Source organism: Volvox carteri (genome assembly GCF_000143455.1).
Source record: "Volvox carteri f. nagariensis unplaced genomic scaffold VOLCAscaffold_36, whole genome shotgun sequence".
Classification (NCBI taxonomy): domain Eukaryota; kingdom Viridiplantae; phylum Chlorophyta; class Chlorophyceae; order Chlamydomonadales; family Volvocaceae; genus Volvox; species Volvox carteri.
Window position 1 is genome coordinate 1,259,482 of NW_003307579.1, and position 18,485 is coordinate 1,277,966.

General features: G+C 54.6%; 3 protein-coding genes across 3 annotated transcripts; all 3 read left to right on the plus strand.

The window, feature by feature from the left end:
• Nucleotides 1-531: 531 nt before the first annotated feature.
• Nucleotides 532-6,988, plus strand: VOLCADRAFT_94320 (uncharacterized protein; the record flags this gene model as incomplete). Its single annotated transcript, XM_002953429.1, has 10 exons — nt 532-737; nt 1,335-1,545; nt 2,431-2,610; nt 2,833-2,883; nt 3,318-3,476; nt 4,144-4,340; nt 4,755-4,959; nt 5,243-5,398; nt 5,828-6,329; nt 6,528-6,988. The coding sequence occupies 10 exons, from the start codon at nt 532-534 to the stop codon at nt 6,986-6,988; spliced, it is 2,328 nt and encodes a 775-aa protein (XP_002953475.1).
• An 845-nt stretch (nt 6,989-7,833) lies between these two features.
• VOLCADRAFT_109884 (uncharacterized protein) lies at nt 7,834-11,395 on the plus strand. The gene is made up of 7 exons (XM_002953430.1): nt 7,834-8,187; nt 8,273-8,433; nt 8,627-8,675; nt 8,946-9,072; nt 9,335-9,517; nt 9,780-10,013; nt 10,326-11,395. The coding sequence occupies exons 1-7, from the start codon at nt 7,848-7,850 to the stop codon at nt 10,432-10,434; spliced, it is 1,203 nt and encodes a 400-aa protein (XP_002953476.1). The 5' UTR covers nt 7,834-7,847; the 3' UTR covers nt 10,435-11,395.
• A 771-nt stretch (nt 11,396-12,166) lies between these two features.
• On the plus strand, nt 12,167-17,363 carry VOLCADRAFT_106000 (uncharacterized protein; the record flags this gene model as incomplete). Its single annotated transcript, XM_002953431.1, has 7 exons — nt 12,167-12,362; nt 12,955-13,018; nt 13,644-13,878; nt 14,390-14,604; nt 15,725-16,040; nt 16,292-16,572; nt 16,962-17,363. Exons 1-7 carry the CDS (start codon nt 12,223-12,225, stop codon nt 17,361-17,363), a joined length of 1,653 nt encoding a protein of 550 aa, XP_002953477.1. The 5' UTR covers nt 12,167-12,222.
• Between the last annotated feature and the right edge of the window lie 1,122 nt (nt 17,364-18,485).

Genomic DNA, 18,485 nt, shown 5'->3' on the forward strand with positions numbered 1-18,485 from the left:
ATTTGGGCACACCACATCACTTTAATCCTCCTTTCACAAAGTATCCCGAAATTGCCATCCCATACTATTCTACCGGCCAGCGCATACCGCCGGTCCCAGCGCAATTGCTGAGCAGCCCTTTGAAATCACATTTGGGATTCTTCTTTTACCTGTAACCTGCCGGAGGTGCGCGTCCTGTAGGAAGGGCTCAGGGCGTTTCCGGGCTTCGGCAGGACTCGGCGGCAGGCGCCATCTCTCGTCCGGTGATCACGACAACAATCCCTGAGCGACCTTTAGCCATAGCCCGCACATCGCATATCCTTTGGCAGTTTAAGCTTTGCCTGGCACTTCCTTCCAGATAAACGAAGTCAACAGCAATATTTCGGTCCTGCTCGGTCTTCCCACATTCTCGCGCGGGGGCATCACTGAATCACACCCGCCAAGAGCCACGGGCTGTACATTTCAAGAAATTTCCGTAAAGCCTCGGCCCAACCAGCCAGGATTTCCACCTACCCAGCAAAACAGCGGCGCTGCCCCTGGTGGAAATAAGAAATGGAATCCACCGGTCAAGCTGCACTGCAGCCTGGTGGCTTAGCTAGTCGCCGCGATCTTGAAGGTTGTGTAGCGCTTGTGACTGGAGCCACCAGCGGCTTAGGTCTGGAGGCCGCGGCTCAGCTTGCGGAGCGCGGCGCCAAGGTCATTTTCGGAGTGCGAAATCCCGCCAAGGCGGAGCGGGTTGTGGCAGCCATCCGGAAGAGGTTAGCTAATGCTTTCATGACTTGCCTGTGTGTTGCTTGCTTGCTTTCCGCCTTTATGTGCTTTAAAGTTCGCATTTCGTTTCTTGTCGAGGGTTCGTTTGTTGTCCGCGCGGTCTTCTGTTTCTGGTCTCCGGTCTAAAAACTGCCCAGCCACGCGCGCGACTGAAGTCCCGGCCAAAAAGCCGAACCCCACCGTACGCACCATACATTTGCGGCGCAAATACTATCTGCCCCACTTTTTTAAGTTTTCCCACATAAATACCTGCCCCGCCCTTGGACCTGGCCGACGCTACAACGTAAATTGACGCCTCTGGCGCACCCGCTGCAAAAAGCGCGAGAGCGCTGGTCGACAGGGGCTTGTCCTTGTCCCACACGTATTTACTTCTTAATTCTTTTCCTACACCCCGTTTACCAAACAAATGTCAGCGCAAACAAACGGGCGCTATCCTCTGCGGTTTGACCTTAGCTAGCCGCTGGTCCACGTCCTGAATTCTGAGAGGTTTTTGTATCCTCTGTTGACTATGCGCTTATCTTTGACCTTACATAATATCCTGCTATCTACCCTGCCCGGTGTTTGCGTTATGTACGGGACATCAGGTACCCGGCCGACGCCGCCGCGGCCCTGGATTTCGTACTGCCGCCTGCCGTACCTCCTCTGGACGTATCCGACCCCGCCTCCATCACGCGCTTCGCCCGGGCCCTCCTGTCCGACACCGCCACCCCCATCAACGTCCTTGTCAACAATGCTGGGACGAGCATGCTGGCCGGGCCTTCAGTGGACGAGCGCGGCATCAACAGACTCGTTCAGGTGAGGACGTGGGAAAAAAGATTGTCGTTTAGAGAAGGTTTGTCTGGGGACATGTCTGGGGATATGCCTTATCGTGCCTGGGATTTTAGCACCGATCGGATTACCTCTTCCTCACCGTCAGTGTGATGTCGGGGGCTATCCATCTCGCGATGGTGGGCGTCCTTGCGCGGCCTTATCTGCGTTCGTGGAGAACCCTGGCCGTTTGTCCTGGTGTAGATGTATTGCACTGCACTGTAATGTATAGTACTTGGTGGCGCTCGTATAAATATACTGCTTAAGCTAAAAGCGATTCTTCTGGTGACGATGGCCGTGAGGGCGCGCATGTTTGCATGTTTGCATGTTTGCATGTTTGCATGTTTGCATGTTTGCATGTTTGCATGTTTGCATGTTTGCATGTTTGCATGTTTGCATGTTTGCATGTATGCATGTTTGCATGTATGCATGTATGCATGTATGCATGTATGCATGTTTGCATGTATGCATGTATGCATGTATGCATGTATGCATGTTTGCAAATATGCATATGCACGTGCGTCCTACTCATGATGCAACGCGCGGTTGCCCGGGTTTATGGACAACTTCGTCAACGCTCTATCACGATGTCGTACCGGCAACATGTACGACATGTACGACGACTTTCCTGTACCAGCAGTCGAATGTCCTGGAGTACATGTCTAGCTAAGAACCGCAAACTGTTCCAACGAATGATAATGACGATTTGATACGAGTGAAGTGAAGGGACTACGATATGCTTTACATATAAACTTATATCGCTTGCTAATATATTATACTTATGTCGCATGTGAGATCGCATGTTTGTTTTGAAATATTGAAACCGTCCCGGCCATTTCCCGCCAACCAATTAACCAACCGACCAACCAACAGGTCAATTACCTGGGCGCCTACCATCTCACTCGACTTTTGGAAGCCAAGTTGGTAGCTAGCGGCTCCCGCGTGGTGTGCGTATCCTCCGTAACCCACCGCTGCTACGAGGTGCCCACTGACCCACGGGTCTTCCTGCACAGCACCTCCAGAATGACCTACGCCTGGACAAAGGTGGCCAACGTAAGAAGCCATCGGGGAAGCTGGGATGTAAAATTTGAAATTTTAAAATTTGGAATTTGGAACGTGGAATGTATGGACCCTGTAATTCTCCCTTCAGCGCATTCGGTTCTGCTCCGCTTGTGACGCAGTTTGCTTGGGGGGGGGCAGTTAGAACTGTTTTATTTCATTCAGTTCGCATGTCTTTCCGGCACACACACCCACTGCATCCATCTGCGTCCTCAGGTGCTCTTCGCGTACGAGCTGCAACGGCGATTGGGTCCGCTCGGCGTCCAGGTGGGGTTTTATTGTTGGCCGAGCTGCCGTACACGTCGTACAGATGTCGTACACATGTACCGCGAGGCGCCTCATCGTCGTGATGAAGCTAGCTACCAGGACGCGTATCAAGACTTAAATACCTCGCGTCGGCTCTTATGTCTCTGCTCTCCTCTCTCGTCAAGCGCCGCTGTCGGTTCTGCGCCCTACGAACAAAGGCACCATCCACCACCATCCTACCTCGCTAGGGAACACCTTGGATACCTGGGCGCGGATGGCCCCCGACCGGCAGCCAGGGCGCCTGAACCCATCGCAATCAAGCAGGGTGTTATACAACTGCCAGGTGCTTGTAAGCGCCGTATAACAAATATATAATGAAGCATTATTATATAACTAGTAACTTTGCTTCATGCTCCCCCTCCCTCCACACACGCGCGGACACGCGCTCCCGCCAGTCGTGCGCAGTCGACCCCGGCGGCGTCCGTACATCGATCTGGGACGAGGTGCCGGCGCTGGCCCATCCCCCGGCCAAGTGGGTCATTGAGGCGCTCTACGCGCCGCCCGCTGACGGCGCGGAGGTGCTGGTGGCCGCGGCCACTTTGCCCTGGGAGAGGGTGAGTGGTGGTGAGGATGGGGCCGTGGGGTACAGGGTGGGTGGGTGGGGGAAGGGGGGGGGGAAGGGTGGCAGAGGCGAGCGGCGTTATAGGGACGTAGGCAGGATAGGTAGGGGGAGGCCCTGAGAGTGAGGGAGAGTGAGGAGGGAGAGTGAAGGAGAGTGGGGGAGAGTGAGGGAGAGTGAGGCAAGTCCTTTTTGTGGGGGACGGAGGCTGGTGCTTTAGAAAGGAAGGGGAGCCCGGGTATAACCCAAGTAAAAAGTAGCCCCCGAGAAGCTACGAGGGGTGCCCTCGACATACATACTGGGCGGCCGCAGGGCGCCCATGTGGGTACTCGCGACACCTATCTGGGTAACGCGCGACCGAGGTGTGGCACATACATACATGCATACATACATGCATACATACATGCATATTAATCTGGATGTTGCTTGCAAGATGCCTCGATCGCCAACGTCGCTTGGGAGCAGGTCGGAGGAGGAGGAGGAGGACGAGGAGGAGGACGAGGAGTTGCGCACGAGCAATAGCCAGCAATGCTCATCTTGTTGCTCTGCCCATCTTTGCTGCCCATCTTTCCTGCCAAAAAGAGCCTTCATTGCATTATGATGCATACCATGGCATATGCGCTTGGGTGTTGTACGACGCCGTACTTTTATGTCGTACGCAGGACCGCGTACCCCACGTGCTATCGCCAGCCCAGGATCTCCGCTACTACGCGCGCGGGGCGTTCACCAGCCCTCTCATGACTCTGATAGACGGCGCCTGGCGGGATTGGTCCCATGTGGTTAAGCCGGCGCTGTACGGCAGCTCTGTCGTACTTCACTCCCTTCTGGACTACCCCATTCGGCACTTCTCCGGCGGCAGGTGAGTAGTACGGCGCTGTACTGCACTGTGCGATAGGTGTTGCACGCGGTGGCGGTGGTGGTAGTAGTTGTGCGCGTGTGTGTTTAGGGTGGGTGGGTGGGTGAGATGTGGGGGGAGGCGGCTGCTGAGGCAGGTTGTTACTGGAGCTCATTGGCTGAGCCCTTTTGTTGGAAATGACCGACACTCGTATAATACACCAGTGGACGATAGCAGCAGTGATGTAATAGGACGCAACGGGGGGCGGTCCGGCGCTTTGCTGGGATTAACAAGAGCGTTTTTGGGATTCTTCTTCCTTGACGGCGCCGGGGTGTGGGTGCGTGCCGCCTTGCCAGGTTGGATCGTAAGGTGCTCGTTTTATTAGAGCGCGTTCCGTACGACATCATGTACGACATCGTACACCATTCATACATGCAGGATGTTCAACCAGACCATGGCAGTGCGCTCCGCACGGCAGACGTACGACATGTACGTGGCGGCGGAGCTTTGGTCGTACAGTGAGAAGGTTACGGGACTGACGGATTCTTGGCGGTCGCCGCCGCCGCCGCTGGCGGAGGCGGCTGCACATGCGGTCCTGTCGGGTTCCGGAGCGAATGTAGACAGTACGGCGGCCACCGAACACGTAAGATAAGCTGCTGTACAATTCGTACACAGGAAAAGGGAAAGAGAGTTATGTTTTACGACATCCACAGGAAGCTCAACATGTAGACATTTACGAACATGGGAGGGGATGTTACATAGGGCCCTGGGAAATAAGATACCGCTGTTGCTACCGCTGCGACTACTGCTACTACTACTGCTGCTGTTGCTACCGCTACTGTTACTACTGCTGCGACCGCTGCCTTGACTACTTAAAACAATTGTAACGGTTTCCTTTCTGTGTGCAATCTTGGCTTGCGCTGCAGGACAAGGCCAAGACCGCGGATCGCCCGCCCGCGGTCCCGCCGCTCCAGGGCCGCTCCAACACCACCTCCGCTACAGCTACCGCCGCCGCTGGCGGCAGCCCCCCGCCCGCGGCCTTGACCTCCAACCGCAAGCGGCCCGTGATGTCGCCCAACAAGGTAGTGTACGGCATCAAGTGCCGTTACAACCTTACCCCAGCCTTACGAGCTATATACGTAAACCCTTGACTGTTTTCTGCGAGTTAAGCCTTGTTGTTAGCTTATGGGAAAACAAAGGGATAACCAAAGGGGAAGGGCGTACGGCGGTAACAGAGCGCAGCGGCGTTACCCTACGGGCGGTGGTGGACCCTACGGTTTTGGCTGTTGCCCTCCGAAACCACCACAACACGAATTCTGCATAGTGGCGCTTCTTATATTCTAGCAAGGAAAAATGTTCGTCTTCTTCTTGCGTCTTCTCTCCTCTCTCTTCACGTTACGCAGGCTTCCCTTGTCGTTGATGTAACACTGTTGCATCGTCGTTTTGAAGTATCGAAATTTGAAATATCTACAAAATTGATATCACGAATGTATCTTCTCCCTTACACGCAGACATCTGCGGCGGATGTCCTTCAGCCGTTGGACAACCGACCGCTTGCTATCGACGCGGCCGCCGTCGGGAGTCCTAAGTGCGACGCCGTCGGCGGTATGTTCCCCGCCACGGCTGCCGGCGTGGAGAATGCTGGAGGTGTTGGCGGCGGCGGCAGCAGCACCACCCGGCGCCGCCTAGTCGCCACACGCCGCGACTCCGACGCTGAGGAGGGCGGCGGCGGCGGCGGCGGCGGCGGCACCGCTGTCTCTGTCTCGGCAGCAGGCGACGCGGCGATGCCCTTGGTTGCATTGCCGCCGCCGCCGGAGACGCTGCAGCACGTGGCGGAGGAGCATGGTGTCGTACTGCCGGGACAGTCGGCAGTGCAGAACGCCGGCGCCGGCGCCAGTGCGAGCGTCATCGGCGGTGACGTGCTGATTGCGGTGCCTAGCTTTGAGGGCGACGGGCCGACGGCGGGCACGCCGGCGCCGCCGCCGCACAAACGCCTGCATACGCAGTCTCCGGGTGGGGAGGCCCCAGCGGCGGCAAGCGCTGGCAAGGTTGGTAACGTCAGCAGCCGCCGCCGTGGTGCCGGTGCCGGCGGCGGCGGCGGCAACAGCGGCGGTGGAAGTGGTGGCGTCAGCGGCCATCGCGGCAGCGGCAGCGGCGGCGCCGGTGCAGGCGGCGTCAGCATCCCCGCCGCCGCTGAGGCGCCCGCACCAGTGGTCAGCCTGCAAGACGAGACCGATGTTGCCGCGGGCGATACGGCTGTCGTACCAGTAGGTAGCGTCAAGGTGGGCGGCACCGATGGCGTCGGCGAACGTCGAGGTGCCGGTGCCGACGCCGGCGGCATCGCTGGCAGCGGCGAGGTGCCGGCACCGGCCACAGTCGTTGGCCTGGGCGAGGATGCCGCCGTGGCTGCGGCGGCGGTGGCGGCGGCTGTTACCCCGACGGCTGGCGTGAGGGCGGGCGGCAAGCAGGCTATCTCGAATGCGGTTTCGGGGCCGCGGAGCTCGGAGGTGAAGGGCCTTGCCGCTGCGACAATGGTTAGCAGCAATGGTGGTGCTCACGGAAACATCGCAACGCCGGGCCGCACGAGCGCAAGTGGCAGTGATGGCGGCGGAAGCAGCAGCGCAGGCAAGGGCAAGAACAAGGGCGGTAAACAAAAGGGCAAGCGCCACTAGCAGGATGCCTGGATGACTTTTCTCGATGCCTGGAAGGAGATGCAGTTACGGAGCTCCAGTGGAAATAACATGTTATATTTAGAGTGGGGAGCCTTGCTGTGTTCGTTTATGTTCTCTTGGAGGAGGGCATTGGCTGTGTAAGCCTTAAGAAGCGACGCGATGGCTAGATGGCTGCAGTTGTATAGTAACTTGTTGCGCTGGAAGGCTCGCGACACGATGTTTAGTTCTTAGCTGCGATTCCGGCATTGGTTAGATTCGGATGGTTGAGCAGGTGCTTTTCCAGTTTGCGGCTGCGAAAGGGTTGTGGTTAGTCTGAAGTGTGACGAAAAGCCACCACAACCCCATGGGACATAATCACCATGTAAGACACATATCCTTTTAAGCGCAGAATAGGGTTACTGCAGAGATACGTACAGACGCTCTCTGGAGCGTAGGCTAGAGGATATCGGGAACACAGCTGTCATCAGCTGAAAAATCTCAAGTCCTTACACAACCAGACAATTTATGGTGTTGCATTAAAAAATCCATAAACATCGCTGCGTGAGTCTTGACATGTATTCATGTATACATGACGTGTAAAATCGCATTGTTGTTAGAGGTGCAGCTGCAACGCCTCAATTGCAACGCACATACACCTTAGCCATAGCTTGGCTGTAGCGTAATTGCATTGCGTGAATAGTGTAATGGGATTACCAGTTCGTGGCCATGCGTTACCCACGTCGGCGAAATGCCCGCAGCATGGCAGCATGGTACGACAGGGCCGAAATTCAATTGCGCGTCACGAATAAATTGGACAGCATGGGCTCGCCGATCACCCTTGAACTAGTATACATTGCTCTTTCTGATTTTACAACGTAGTATGAAAATGGAACCAGTAATTCTTATGGATTCTCAGCCTCTGAAAGAACTGCAGCCAGACTGCATGATGTCCCCGCCTCGGGCTGGGAAGTCCAGCTCTCTGGCAGGCACGCCGAGCAAAGTGACGCCTGGCAAGCGCAAGCTCATAAATGCTGAGGATGTCTCGCCGTCGAAAGTGAACAAATCTGTCACCAAGCACGAGCTGTTTACAAGCCCGCGCAAGAGCATGCGGGACCCTGAGCCTCTGCTCGATGAGAACCCTGATCGCTTCTGCATGTTCCCAATCAAGTATCCTAAGATCTGGGAAATGTACAAGAAGGCGGAGGCGAGTTTCTGGACTGGTGAGTCAATGTCGCTTTCATTTTCTGAGAGTCTAACGATCCGCCTTTTTTAATCGTAAGAATTAACATTCTCCTTCATGTGCAGCTGAGGAAGTTGACCTGGGTGATGACATGAAGCATTGGGAGAAGCTGTCCGACGGCGAGCGACACTTCATCTCGCATGTGCTTGCATTCTTTGCTGCCAGTGACGGCATCGTGCTTGAGAACCTGGCAATTCGCTTCATGAAGGAGGTCCAGCTGCCTGAGGTGCGACTTGACCGCGACGTTAACCGCGAAGCTTCGCTTTCCCCCTTCCCGCCCTTCGTAGTAACACTCGACATTCCCTCCAGCTTAACCCTTTCTATCATTTTATGACCGTGTCCTTGTTCATGCGACTTCATTTCGAGCGAAAGTTCCGTTTTCCTAATCCTGCCTAACCCCTATGTATGACCCTGTGCAGGCGCGTGCGTTCTACGGTTTCCAGGTGGCTATCGAGAATATCCACTCCGGTAAGTGACTCTTCAATTTTCAGTGCCGACAGTATAATCTACCTCAACTTCGAGGCTGTGCTATTTGGAACAACTAGGAGCACGTTATTATTCCATGCGTCATCCCATTCCAATCCATCGATGTGTCAGCTGGCTTGTCGTCTAGCCAGCCAACACAACTATGACCCTAGTAAGCCATTCCAACCACGTAGGTACTGCAGCGGATATCTGCGTTAATATGCATTCCAATCCGACGTTCGCCAACCCAATTTCCGTATGCCACGCAAACAGAGATGTACTCGCTTCTACTGGAAACCTACATCAAGGACCCAATTGAGAAGCACAAGCTCTTCCATTCCATCGAGACGGTGCCTTGCATCAAGAAAAAGGCCCAGTGGGCGATCAAGTGGATCGGCAGGTGGGCAGGGTAGCGGTTGCCAGCAGGCTTGCGAGGAAAGCTCACATGCAAATTAGTTCTCTGCCGCAATAATTGTCGCACAGTACATCCCTTCTTCCCACCACGCCACGTGTCTGTATTCTCTCCTTTTACATCACATAATTGGATTGACTCCTCTTATCTATTCTGCTTCCCCGCTCTGGAATTTCTTTTGCCTCCTTTTTGTTTTGTAATATCAAATGCTTGTGTCCCTTCCCTCGGCTTGCCGTTGATGTCCTCGTAGCGAGAGCTCCTTCCCGGAGCGGCTGGTAGCCTTCGCGGCTGTGGAGGGTATCTTTTTCAGCGGCTCGTTTTGCAGCATTTTCTGGCTCAAGAAACGCGGCCTGATGCCCGGCCTAACCTTCTCAAACGAACTCATCTCCCGAGACGAGGGGCTGCACTGCGACTTCGCCTGCCTGCTCTATGGGTGGGTTTGCAACCTGCGTGAGAAGTAACTGCATTGCCTGTGACCCATGAAAAGTGGCGCCCACCTTCCATCTATACATTTCCCCTTCAAAGCTTTCCTAAGGCACGGGGGATGTTTTCCAGGGTATAGCATTTCCAGGGTATAGCATTTACGTGACTCCCCATGTATTTAATAAGAAGGGTTCTTACACCTCTTAGGATAATCATGTATCTAAATTAATATGTGATTTTCGCCTTGATGGAATTTTTTGTTTCAAACATAGGATGCTGAGCAAGCAGCTTGAGGAGAGCCGTATCAAGGAGATCATCTGCGAGGCGGTGGACATCGAGAATGAGTTTTGCACGGATGCGCTTCCAGTGGACTTGATTGGCATGAACTCCCGCCTCATGGCGCAATACATCGAGTTTGTTGCCGACCGTTTGCTGGTGGCACTGGGCTGCTCCAAGGCTTACAACGTTACCAACCCCTTCGACTTCATGGACATGATCTCGTTACAGTGAGTACTTAGGGTTGCTGCTGTTACCTAGGCGAGATGGTTCTGTGTCATTGCAGCTGTCTGTTCTCTCGCAATCGCAAGTCAAAATTATCTTTGGCGCTGTTTGTGAAAACATCTGGGTGCCAGCAATTTTACGAAACTTATGTCACCACCCCCATACATGCTTTTGACAAGGCTTTATCTAAAGACTCTTGTATTGAAGGTGGACTCTGCGTCTTGTCAGCTTTACCGTCACCTCGCCGGTCTTGCATGACTCGGCCGCGCCGCGCATCTCTTGACTAGGAAAACAAAGGGGGCATTTCGTGCGTGCAGGGGCAAGACCAACTTCTTTGAGAAGCGCGTGGGCGACTACCAGAAGAGCGGCGTCATGGCTGGACTGCAGGGCAAGGTCCAGAACTTCTCGATGGATGAAGACTTTTGAAAAGCGCGCTGGCCGCTGGTTCTGAAGGTGGCATGTGGGCTTCCGTTGGGTGACAAGGATTCCGCGTGCTACTGTTTTCGAGTTGCTGATCGGAACATTGAATGTCCATTGCCAAAGATGAAGGGGATGCTTTTTTACAGAGCTATGTGGCCTTGACTTTCACAGCATAGGATGATGGACATTGCCGCGCGCTTATCTCACTCTCAAGTTGGGACGGCGCCCCGGTGTAAGTAAGCCTTGACAACGTTCTTAACTTGTTTACTGCTGCAGCACGGAAGGGGCACCGGTGACCCCTGAAATTAACCGAATTTGTGTCCCTAGCTCTTCTTCATGGCCTTTTGTTTGCTGATGCGCTCCCACTGCGTGCGCTGTGGGTCCTGATGAGGGTACTACTGCATACTGTATTTTATTTTCTACTAAACTCTTGACACGTCGCTTTCGTCTTTGGCAGTGGACATCTAATCTTGACCCGGTCAGCAATCGGCAGTAGCACGCGATGTATTTTATTTTACTAAATACAAGACATTTATTTAGGTTCTTCAACTGTACGGTGGACATTATTTAGCTATGGAAGCATCCCTAAGGACGGATGGCTAAGCCAACTGGGGAGCCAACGTTCGCCTGGTTTCGCCTGTTCGTTGGGGAAGTCTGCAGAGCTTCGACTTGCTTTGCGTATACGTGGCAAACATTGCGCCCCATCCCCATGATCCTGTTGCTGCTGGGGGATCTCCAGGTGGGGAACACCTCAGGGAGAAGGAAGCATTGCTGTTGGTTGGTGGTTGGTACAGATGTAGTTGGTGAGAGGCGAGGTGGCATGGTCAGGCGCCGGTCCTGTAACATCGCGAACTAACATGGAACAGAGTTAACGATACGGTCTTGGCATGTCCCGTGCACCATTGCCTGCTGTAACCCATTTCAGGGAACGGGGGGATTACCCCACGGGTAAAACCTTGTAATAAAGCGACAAGTCCGCAACTTCAGGCGCACTGTGCAGCACGGATAGCAAGGAGGAGGAGGAGTGAAGCAGGTTCACCAAAGTTCCGCCATCTATAATAGTATAGGCAGGAAGTCCAGGAAGACATGGTACATCAACCTGTATCATGGTGAGAGAGGTTCACACATATCCACCTGGTCAAGCCCAGTGGCCCCATTACGAGTTATCTGTACGCGGCAGATACTCCGCAACGTGGCCCAAACCTCAAGTCCCAGAACCTTAATTCCAAAGCCTTTGAACTTGATGTGCTTGAAGGATCATTTGAACTCATTCCATGTCCGATGTTCACGTGTACGACGAGGGCATTAATCAGGATGGCACCATCATGTAAAGGTATATAATGATATTGATGTGCCCGAGTGAGCAAACTGCACTGAAAAGTGGTCGTTGCCCATTCGCAACTGACAACCAGACATCAGCAAAGAAATAGACCCGTTCCCGAAACCAGGAATACCCCTTTTGCCGATGTCTGCAACTGATGACAACTCCACTCTGGCTTGCACTGTAACCAGCAACGGTACCAACGACAAATCGTTTTATGTAAAGTGTGACTTGTAACATCCTATCTACTTAAACATTTTTATCCCTTTCTAGCCGAGGATAGCCTACGACATGCTGTAATGTCGATAGAACGTTTGGATCTCCAATATGTTTTCAAGGTCTCGCAGTTGCGCCGGATAAAAGTTTGCAAATGCATTTATTTATACGCATGCCTCCTTATAATATATCCCTATATAGTACTTCCGCAGTCCGAAGATGTGCACTGCGTTCCACCAACTATCGACGAGGCAGTCATGCCTCCAGACTATTGCAAAATCCTGCGCCGCGTTTGCCTTCACCAGACTGCGCTGGTGTCATTTGATCCGGACTTCCATGCCAGCTATGATCCGGTGACCAACCGCAGTGAACTGCGCCCTCCACTGCCGTACCTTCAGTAAGTTAACGACCGCGTAAGCTTTGCCTTTCTCGATATGCCAACCTGTTCGCTCGAACTATCCCCTAGTCCATCTTGCGACCTCTACTCGGCGTGGGGCCCTTACACCGCCCATTTCAAACGTAGCGAGGAGGTCGTCAGCCGGGCTAGCTTCAAGCAGCAGCAGTACTCGGCCCCCTGTCCACGCGGGGACGGTCAGGCTCTTTTCGCCTCAACCCCACGCCGAACCACCCCCCTTAGAACCCACCATCGCCACCACTATAAGTGGGAAGCTGCTGTTCCGTGCGCACGACTGGCTTTCTGCGCGGCCGCTCCCTCACCATGCGGCAATGTGTTTTCGCTCAATCTTATGAGATTGAGAGGAGATGAAAATGAGATTGAGAGGAGACCAAAATGAGATTGAGAGGAGATCAAAATGGGATTGAGAGGAGATCAAACTGAGATTGAGCGGAGATTAATGGCTTCTCCGGCTTCCGCAATCCAGCTGGCCACACAAGACGTTCTTGGTGCATGATACCTCCCCCCCCCGCCCCCACTATCGTTTGTGGTTCGTCTTTCCCCCACTATCCACTATCACGTTCCGCCTACACAGCACTTGGAGAAGCTCCTGGAATATTCCGGGAGCCATGAATAGCGACGCCATCGTTGGAAACCAGGTCAGTCCGGTGGCGGGGAATATCGTCCTCCTCCTCCTCCTCGTCGTCCTCGTCGTCGTCGTCCTGTTAGTTTTGTATGTCCTTGAAAAAGGGGACTGCGGCAAACCGCAGGAAAGAGTGGAATTGGGGTCATCCCAGCCAGGGAGAAGTGGGGAGAAGTGGGGGCTTTAGGAGCAGGAAAAAAAGGGGAAGCCGGCCCCCCCCCCCTTTTCTGGAGGAAAACTCAGAAATCTACATACGTAGCGAATCGGGCCTGTAATGTGCCTAGGGGAGTATGCTGCTTTTTCAACCCTGCGGAGGTTTCATAGAAAACCCATGCTACTGCTGCTGCTGCTGCTACTGCAGCTACTGCTACTGGTCCCGTTTACGGTCCGGTACCGTCCAGGAGCTACGGTGCTCTTGCGTTAGCTCGCTCTTTCCCCAAGCTCCTTTCCTCTCATTTCCTTTTTCGGTAGCACAGTTGGTTCGAATTCTCTTCGCCTTCTTCTCTTCCGGTTGGTTGCCGTGAACGGTGCAATGAACTTCGGCAGGGGTTTGGTTTCCGTTCTTGACATGCCGGCATCGATTCCCTCACCTGCCTTTACCCCCCCACCCCACCCCACACCCGTTACATCGCCCACCTCAGGATGCTTACCTGCTCACCGTCCGACCCGCCAGTCGTCTAGAGGCCTCCCCCCACCTGCAGCCCCCTTCGCCCGAGGCGCCCGAGGTGCCACAGGAGCCAGAGGAGCGCCCCGCCTTCTCCAGGTGTACGGTACCTGTCGTACTGCTGACCGAGTGGCCCTTCAATTTTTGCGAGTTCTTTGTCAACGGAGCCGCTTCGGCAGACCTGTTGTTCCGGAAGCTACAGATGCTGCCTGGTGGGGGGTGACGGGGGGGAGGGCGGGGGGAGAGAGGGGGGGATGTGTGTGTGTGTGTGCCTCCCTCTTTAATAAGCTTCCCTGCCGCCCACGAGGCGCCGCCATATCCCCCGCAATACTTGTCTTAGCCGCCAGGATTGAGTCAACACACGTACACACACACAGGGAGTGGAGACACATTCGCCGCCAAGTCGGTAGCTCTTCCTTGCTGCCTGGCCCCTCAACACTGTATGTTTATGTATGCATGTATGTATGTATGTATGTATTAAATATATGCGCTTGGACGAACCCCTTCCCATTCCAATACCGACCATGTAATACCGTACTCCGGACAACCCTCTGTACTGCCCCTCAAACACTCGTGTCCCCTTACGACCTCCTTTCCCTCGTTCGCGTGCCATCTAGAGAACCGCTCGCACACACACACACACACGGCCCGGTTTGGCACTGTGCGAGGACGATATCTGTTAACGACGTTGTACGACATTTTACGATGCTTTATGTACCGCAGATGGCGATGTGACGCTGGCGTTGGCATTGCCTGCCGGTCTGGGCCTTATGCCGTACCATCAGGCTCTCTTAAGCCACCTCAGCATTCGGCCAATCACGACATTGGAGAAGATGGCGGCGGAGGCGGAGGCTACGTCGTACAGTCGTGAGGGCGGCGGAGGCGGTGCGCGGGTTACCTGGTCCCACGACGGCATCCCAAGGTCTTGTTTCAAACGGGTATGTTACTTTCATGCATGAGGTCGTCGGTGGCTTGTTAGCTGGGGGTGCCAGGGGAGAAAAACATCGTGGGGACAAAAGTGTTCTGTGAAGTGGTGGGGTTACCCTGAGCTCGAATGTTTCCCTTTCTCTCTCTCTTACTTCATTTCGCTCCGTGTCCGTCTTTCCGTGCCTGCGCTTATCTGTCCGCTTATCGGCCCTTTGTATCTCCTTCTCTTAGCCCGCGCTGCTTGTTGGTTGGTGCACTTGTCCTCCCCTCTCCTGCCCTCCCCTGCCCTCCCCTGCCCTCTCCTGTCCTTCCATGTTTCCCTTCAGTTCTTCGCGTTAACCACAGATTACATCCACACAGATGACATCCACACAGATGACATCCACACAGATGACATCCGCACAGATGACATCCGCACAGATGACATCCGCACAGATGACATCCGCACAGATGACATCCGCACAGATGACATCCACACAGATGACATCCACACAGATGACATCCACACAGATGACATCCACACAGATGACATCCACACAGATGACATCCACACAGATGACATCCACACAGATGACATCCGCACAGATGACATCCACACAGATGACATCCACACAGATGACATCCACACAGATGACATCCGCACAGATGACATCCACACAGATGACATCCACACAGATGACATCCACACAGATGACATCCACACAGATGACATCCACACAGATGACATCCACACAGATGACATCCGCACAGATGACATCCGCACAGATGACATCCACACAGATGACATCCGCACAGATGACATCCACACAGATGACATCCACACAGATGACATCCACACAGATGACATCCACACAGATGACATCCACACAGATGACATCCGCACAGATGACATCCGCACAGATGACATCCGCACAGATGACATCCGCACAGATGACATCCACACAGATGACATCCTCACAGATGACATCCGCACAGATGACATCCGCACAGATGACATCCACACAGATGACATCCACACAGATGACATCCACACAGATGACATCCACACAGATGACATCCACACAGATGACATCCGCACAGATGACATCCGCACCGCCAGACAATTTCCCACCCGCGTTTTTCTCTTCGCAGGTCTTGGTGTGCAAGTTGGAGCGAACAGATCGCGCGTCCCCTCTGGAGACCGCCGCCGCCGTGGCGGCGCACATGGACGGCACTGGTGGACCGTTGCCGGAGGACCCCCTGGGTTTCGGAGCCGCCGCCGCCGCCGTCGCCAGTGGCAGCAGCTCCCCCGGTGTCTCACAGCCGCCGCCATCGTCACCACCGTTGCCGCCGCTGCGAGAGGACGATACTCTGCGTGTGGCTATCGAGACTCGTCATGGCGGATCGAGGACCATTCGCAATCTGCACCAGCTTGTGGAGGCGTGTCATAGAATGGACTGGAAAGAGGGTGAGGTGCCGTAAGGGGTGTTTTGCTTTGGAGTGTGGGGGATAGAGGGGCTTTTGAAGGGCGGGAGGGCGGGGGGGGGCCCTTTGGGCGGGGGGCCCAGCTGGCCTCCACATCTAATTTCCCCTCTTCCCTCTTCCGTAGCCAACTACCGTTACTGCCCTCGTCCCCTCTTCCTCTTTCCCGATACATCTCCTCCCCTCTTCCTGACAGACCCTCTCCCCCCTTTTTCCCGTGTTCCTGTGTATCGTCAGTGGCCGGCTTCCGTCGTGTCGTGTGCCGGCCGCTCATCACGTACGACACCCCGCAACTGTACGGCCTCGACCGGTTCCGCGCCACTGTTGCTGCCGTACGATCGTCCCATATATTGGTTGCGGTGCACGGCGCCGGCGCCGCCAACGGCTTTTTCCTGCGTCCCGACGGCGACCGACAGGCTGCCGCGGTGCTGGAGGTTCGTCCGTGTGGTTTCGGTAGCGGCTTTCCTTGGTGGGTGGATGTGCACATGGCGCTCAACTTGCCACGACTAGGGGATGCGGTGAGTGCAGGGGAGGGAGGGGGAAAGGGAGGGGGAGAGGGAGGGAGGGAAAGAGCTGTGGGTCGGTTTGGACCGACCCAACCGCCTATTTAAGAGGCCTTAAGAGGCGCTCCGGACGCAGTTTTCACACTTTAACTCAGGGTTATGCAGCAGCACCCGGCCGGTCGAATTGAGTCGCCTGATGAGGGCCCTTCCTGTTCCTATCTGGGAACTCCTGCAAAATCTGGGAACTCCTGCAAAATCTGGGAACTCCTGCAGAATCTGATTTAATAAAAATACATATTTACAAATACAAAGATCATGCAAACAATTCCCCCTTCTAATTTAACGCACTTTTACTGAAATATATGAATGTTCCCACCATCGTCGTGTCTCATCATTTGACTTAGGTTCGTTTTCACGCCTACAACATCGAAGACCCTACCCAGTGCAGCCCTTCAGATTGGGAGCTCGATATCCGTACAGGCACAGGCGCCGTAAACACCCGCGCAGGCGGCGGCCACTTCGCACGTGACCAACACCTAACGTTGCGTCCCGACGGTTTCATGGCGATGGTACGGCACGTGGCCAGCATGCTCCGGAACCGGGAGGCGTACGACATGGCTAAGGCGGCCAACCGGCTGCATGGCTACGCCCTGCCAGGGGAGGCGGGGGAGGGCGGGGAGGCGGGGAAAGGGAGCTCGGGTTTGTGGGGGAGGAGCGGGGGGGTAGTGCTGGGGCCGCTGGGGATGGGTAATTTTACGGAGCACGCGGCGTCGGGTACAGCGGTGTTTGTGCTGTCCCCTGAGTGAAGGAACGGTGGAAAAAGAAATGAGGGAGCGGGGGTTCTATGGGGTTGGGAGGAGAGGAGGGATGAAGGCGGTGGTTGTGGTTTGCGTAGGGAGCGCGAGGGACATGGAAAAAGAGCTGGGAATTTCGCACCGAGTGGAATTTCGGGATGGGAAGTTCGCACCGAGTGCCGAGATAAGGTAAGGGCGGATAATGGTGGAAGTGATGCTGTTTGGGGTTCAAGGGTGGGTAGCTGGCAACAGTGACCCCCTCGACCCGCCCAGAAGAGTTGTATGTGCGGCGGGCGCGGTGATCAGTGAAATCATATGACGAAAAAACATGACGAGATGACGAAGTGCACCGGATGCGAGGAAGCGCGATTGGCCGATGTGTGTCTTGGAACGCTTGGAGGTCATGAAAGGGCTTTAAATCAAGGGTGAGGTACAGATTATGGCTGCGGACTGCGTTTGACGCGCTGATGGCGGTTGCACTGATGAAGGCTTCGGAAAAAGAAAAGCGATTTCCTTATGTTAACTTGTATGACAGTATGGAAACTTGTGTGGGCAGGTATACTATGTTCTGCCTGATGTGCCCTGTGCACATCAGGCAGAACATCTGCGCTTCCTGGATGCTAACTTTTCCAAGAGCTCCAAAACATAACCCACCGGCCTGAGATAATGTACCCCTGGCTGTCATGGCTTGTGTAATGACTGTTATTTTTCGGGATTTTGTCTCGCCTGGGGTCCAGCACTCCAGCACCCGAGTGCCGATCTGCCGTTCGACCAGTAGTACTAACGGAAGTAACTGCCATTTTCGTTTGCGCCTAAGCACGCGGATTTCGCAGCAGTTGTGCCCGGGTTTATGGTCAAATAAACCGACGGCTTTGCCTCGTGTGAACTTCGGCTGCCGAAGATTTAAACGCCACAGTTCCGTCCGGTCGGCTTGTGTTCCATCTGTTTTAGATATAGGATTACTTCTTACCTTCTAAGTGCAAAATCTGTAAACCATCCCTCAGATTTATAGTTTGGTAGCTGTATTGGAAATGGAGCAGCAACAAGGCGGTGGTCCACCTCCGGACCTAGACTCTCTGCTGATGGCATGCCTCTCCAATAACACCGAAGTAAGCCATGGTGGTGCCTATTTCA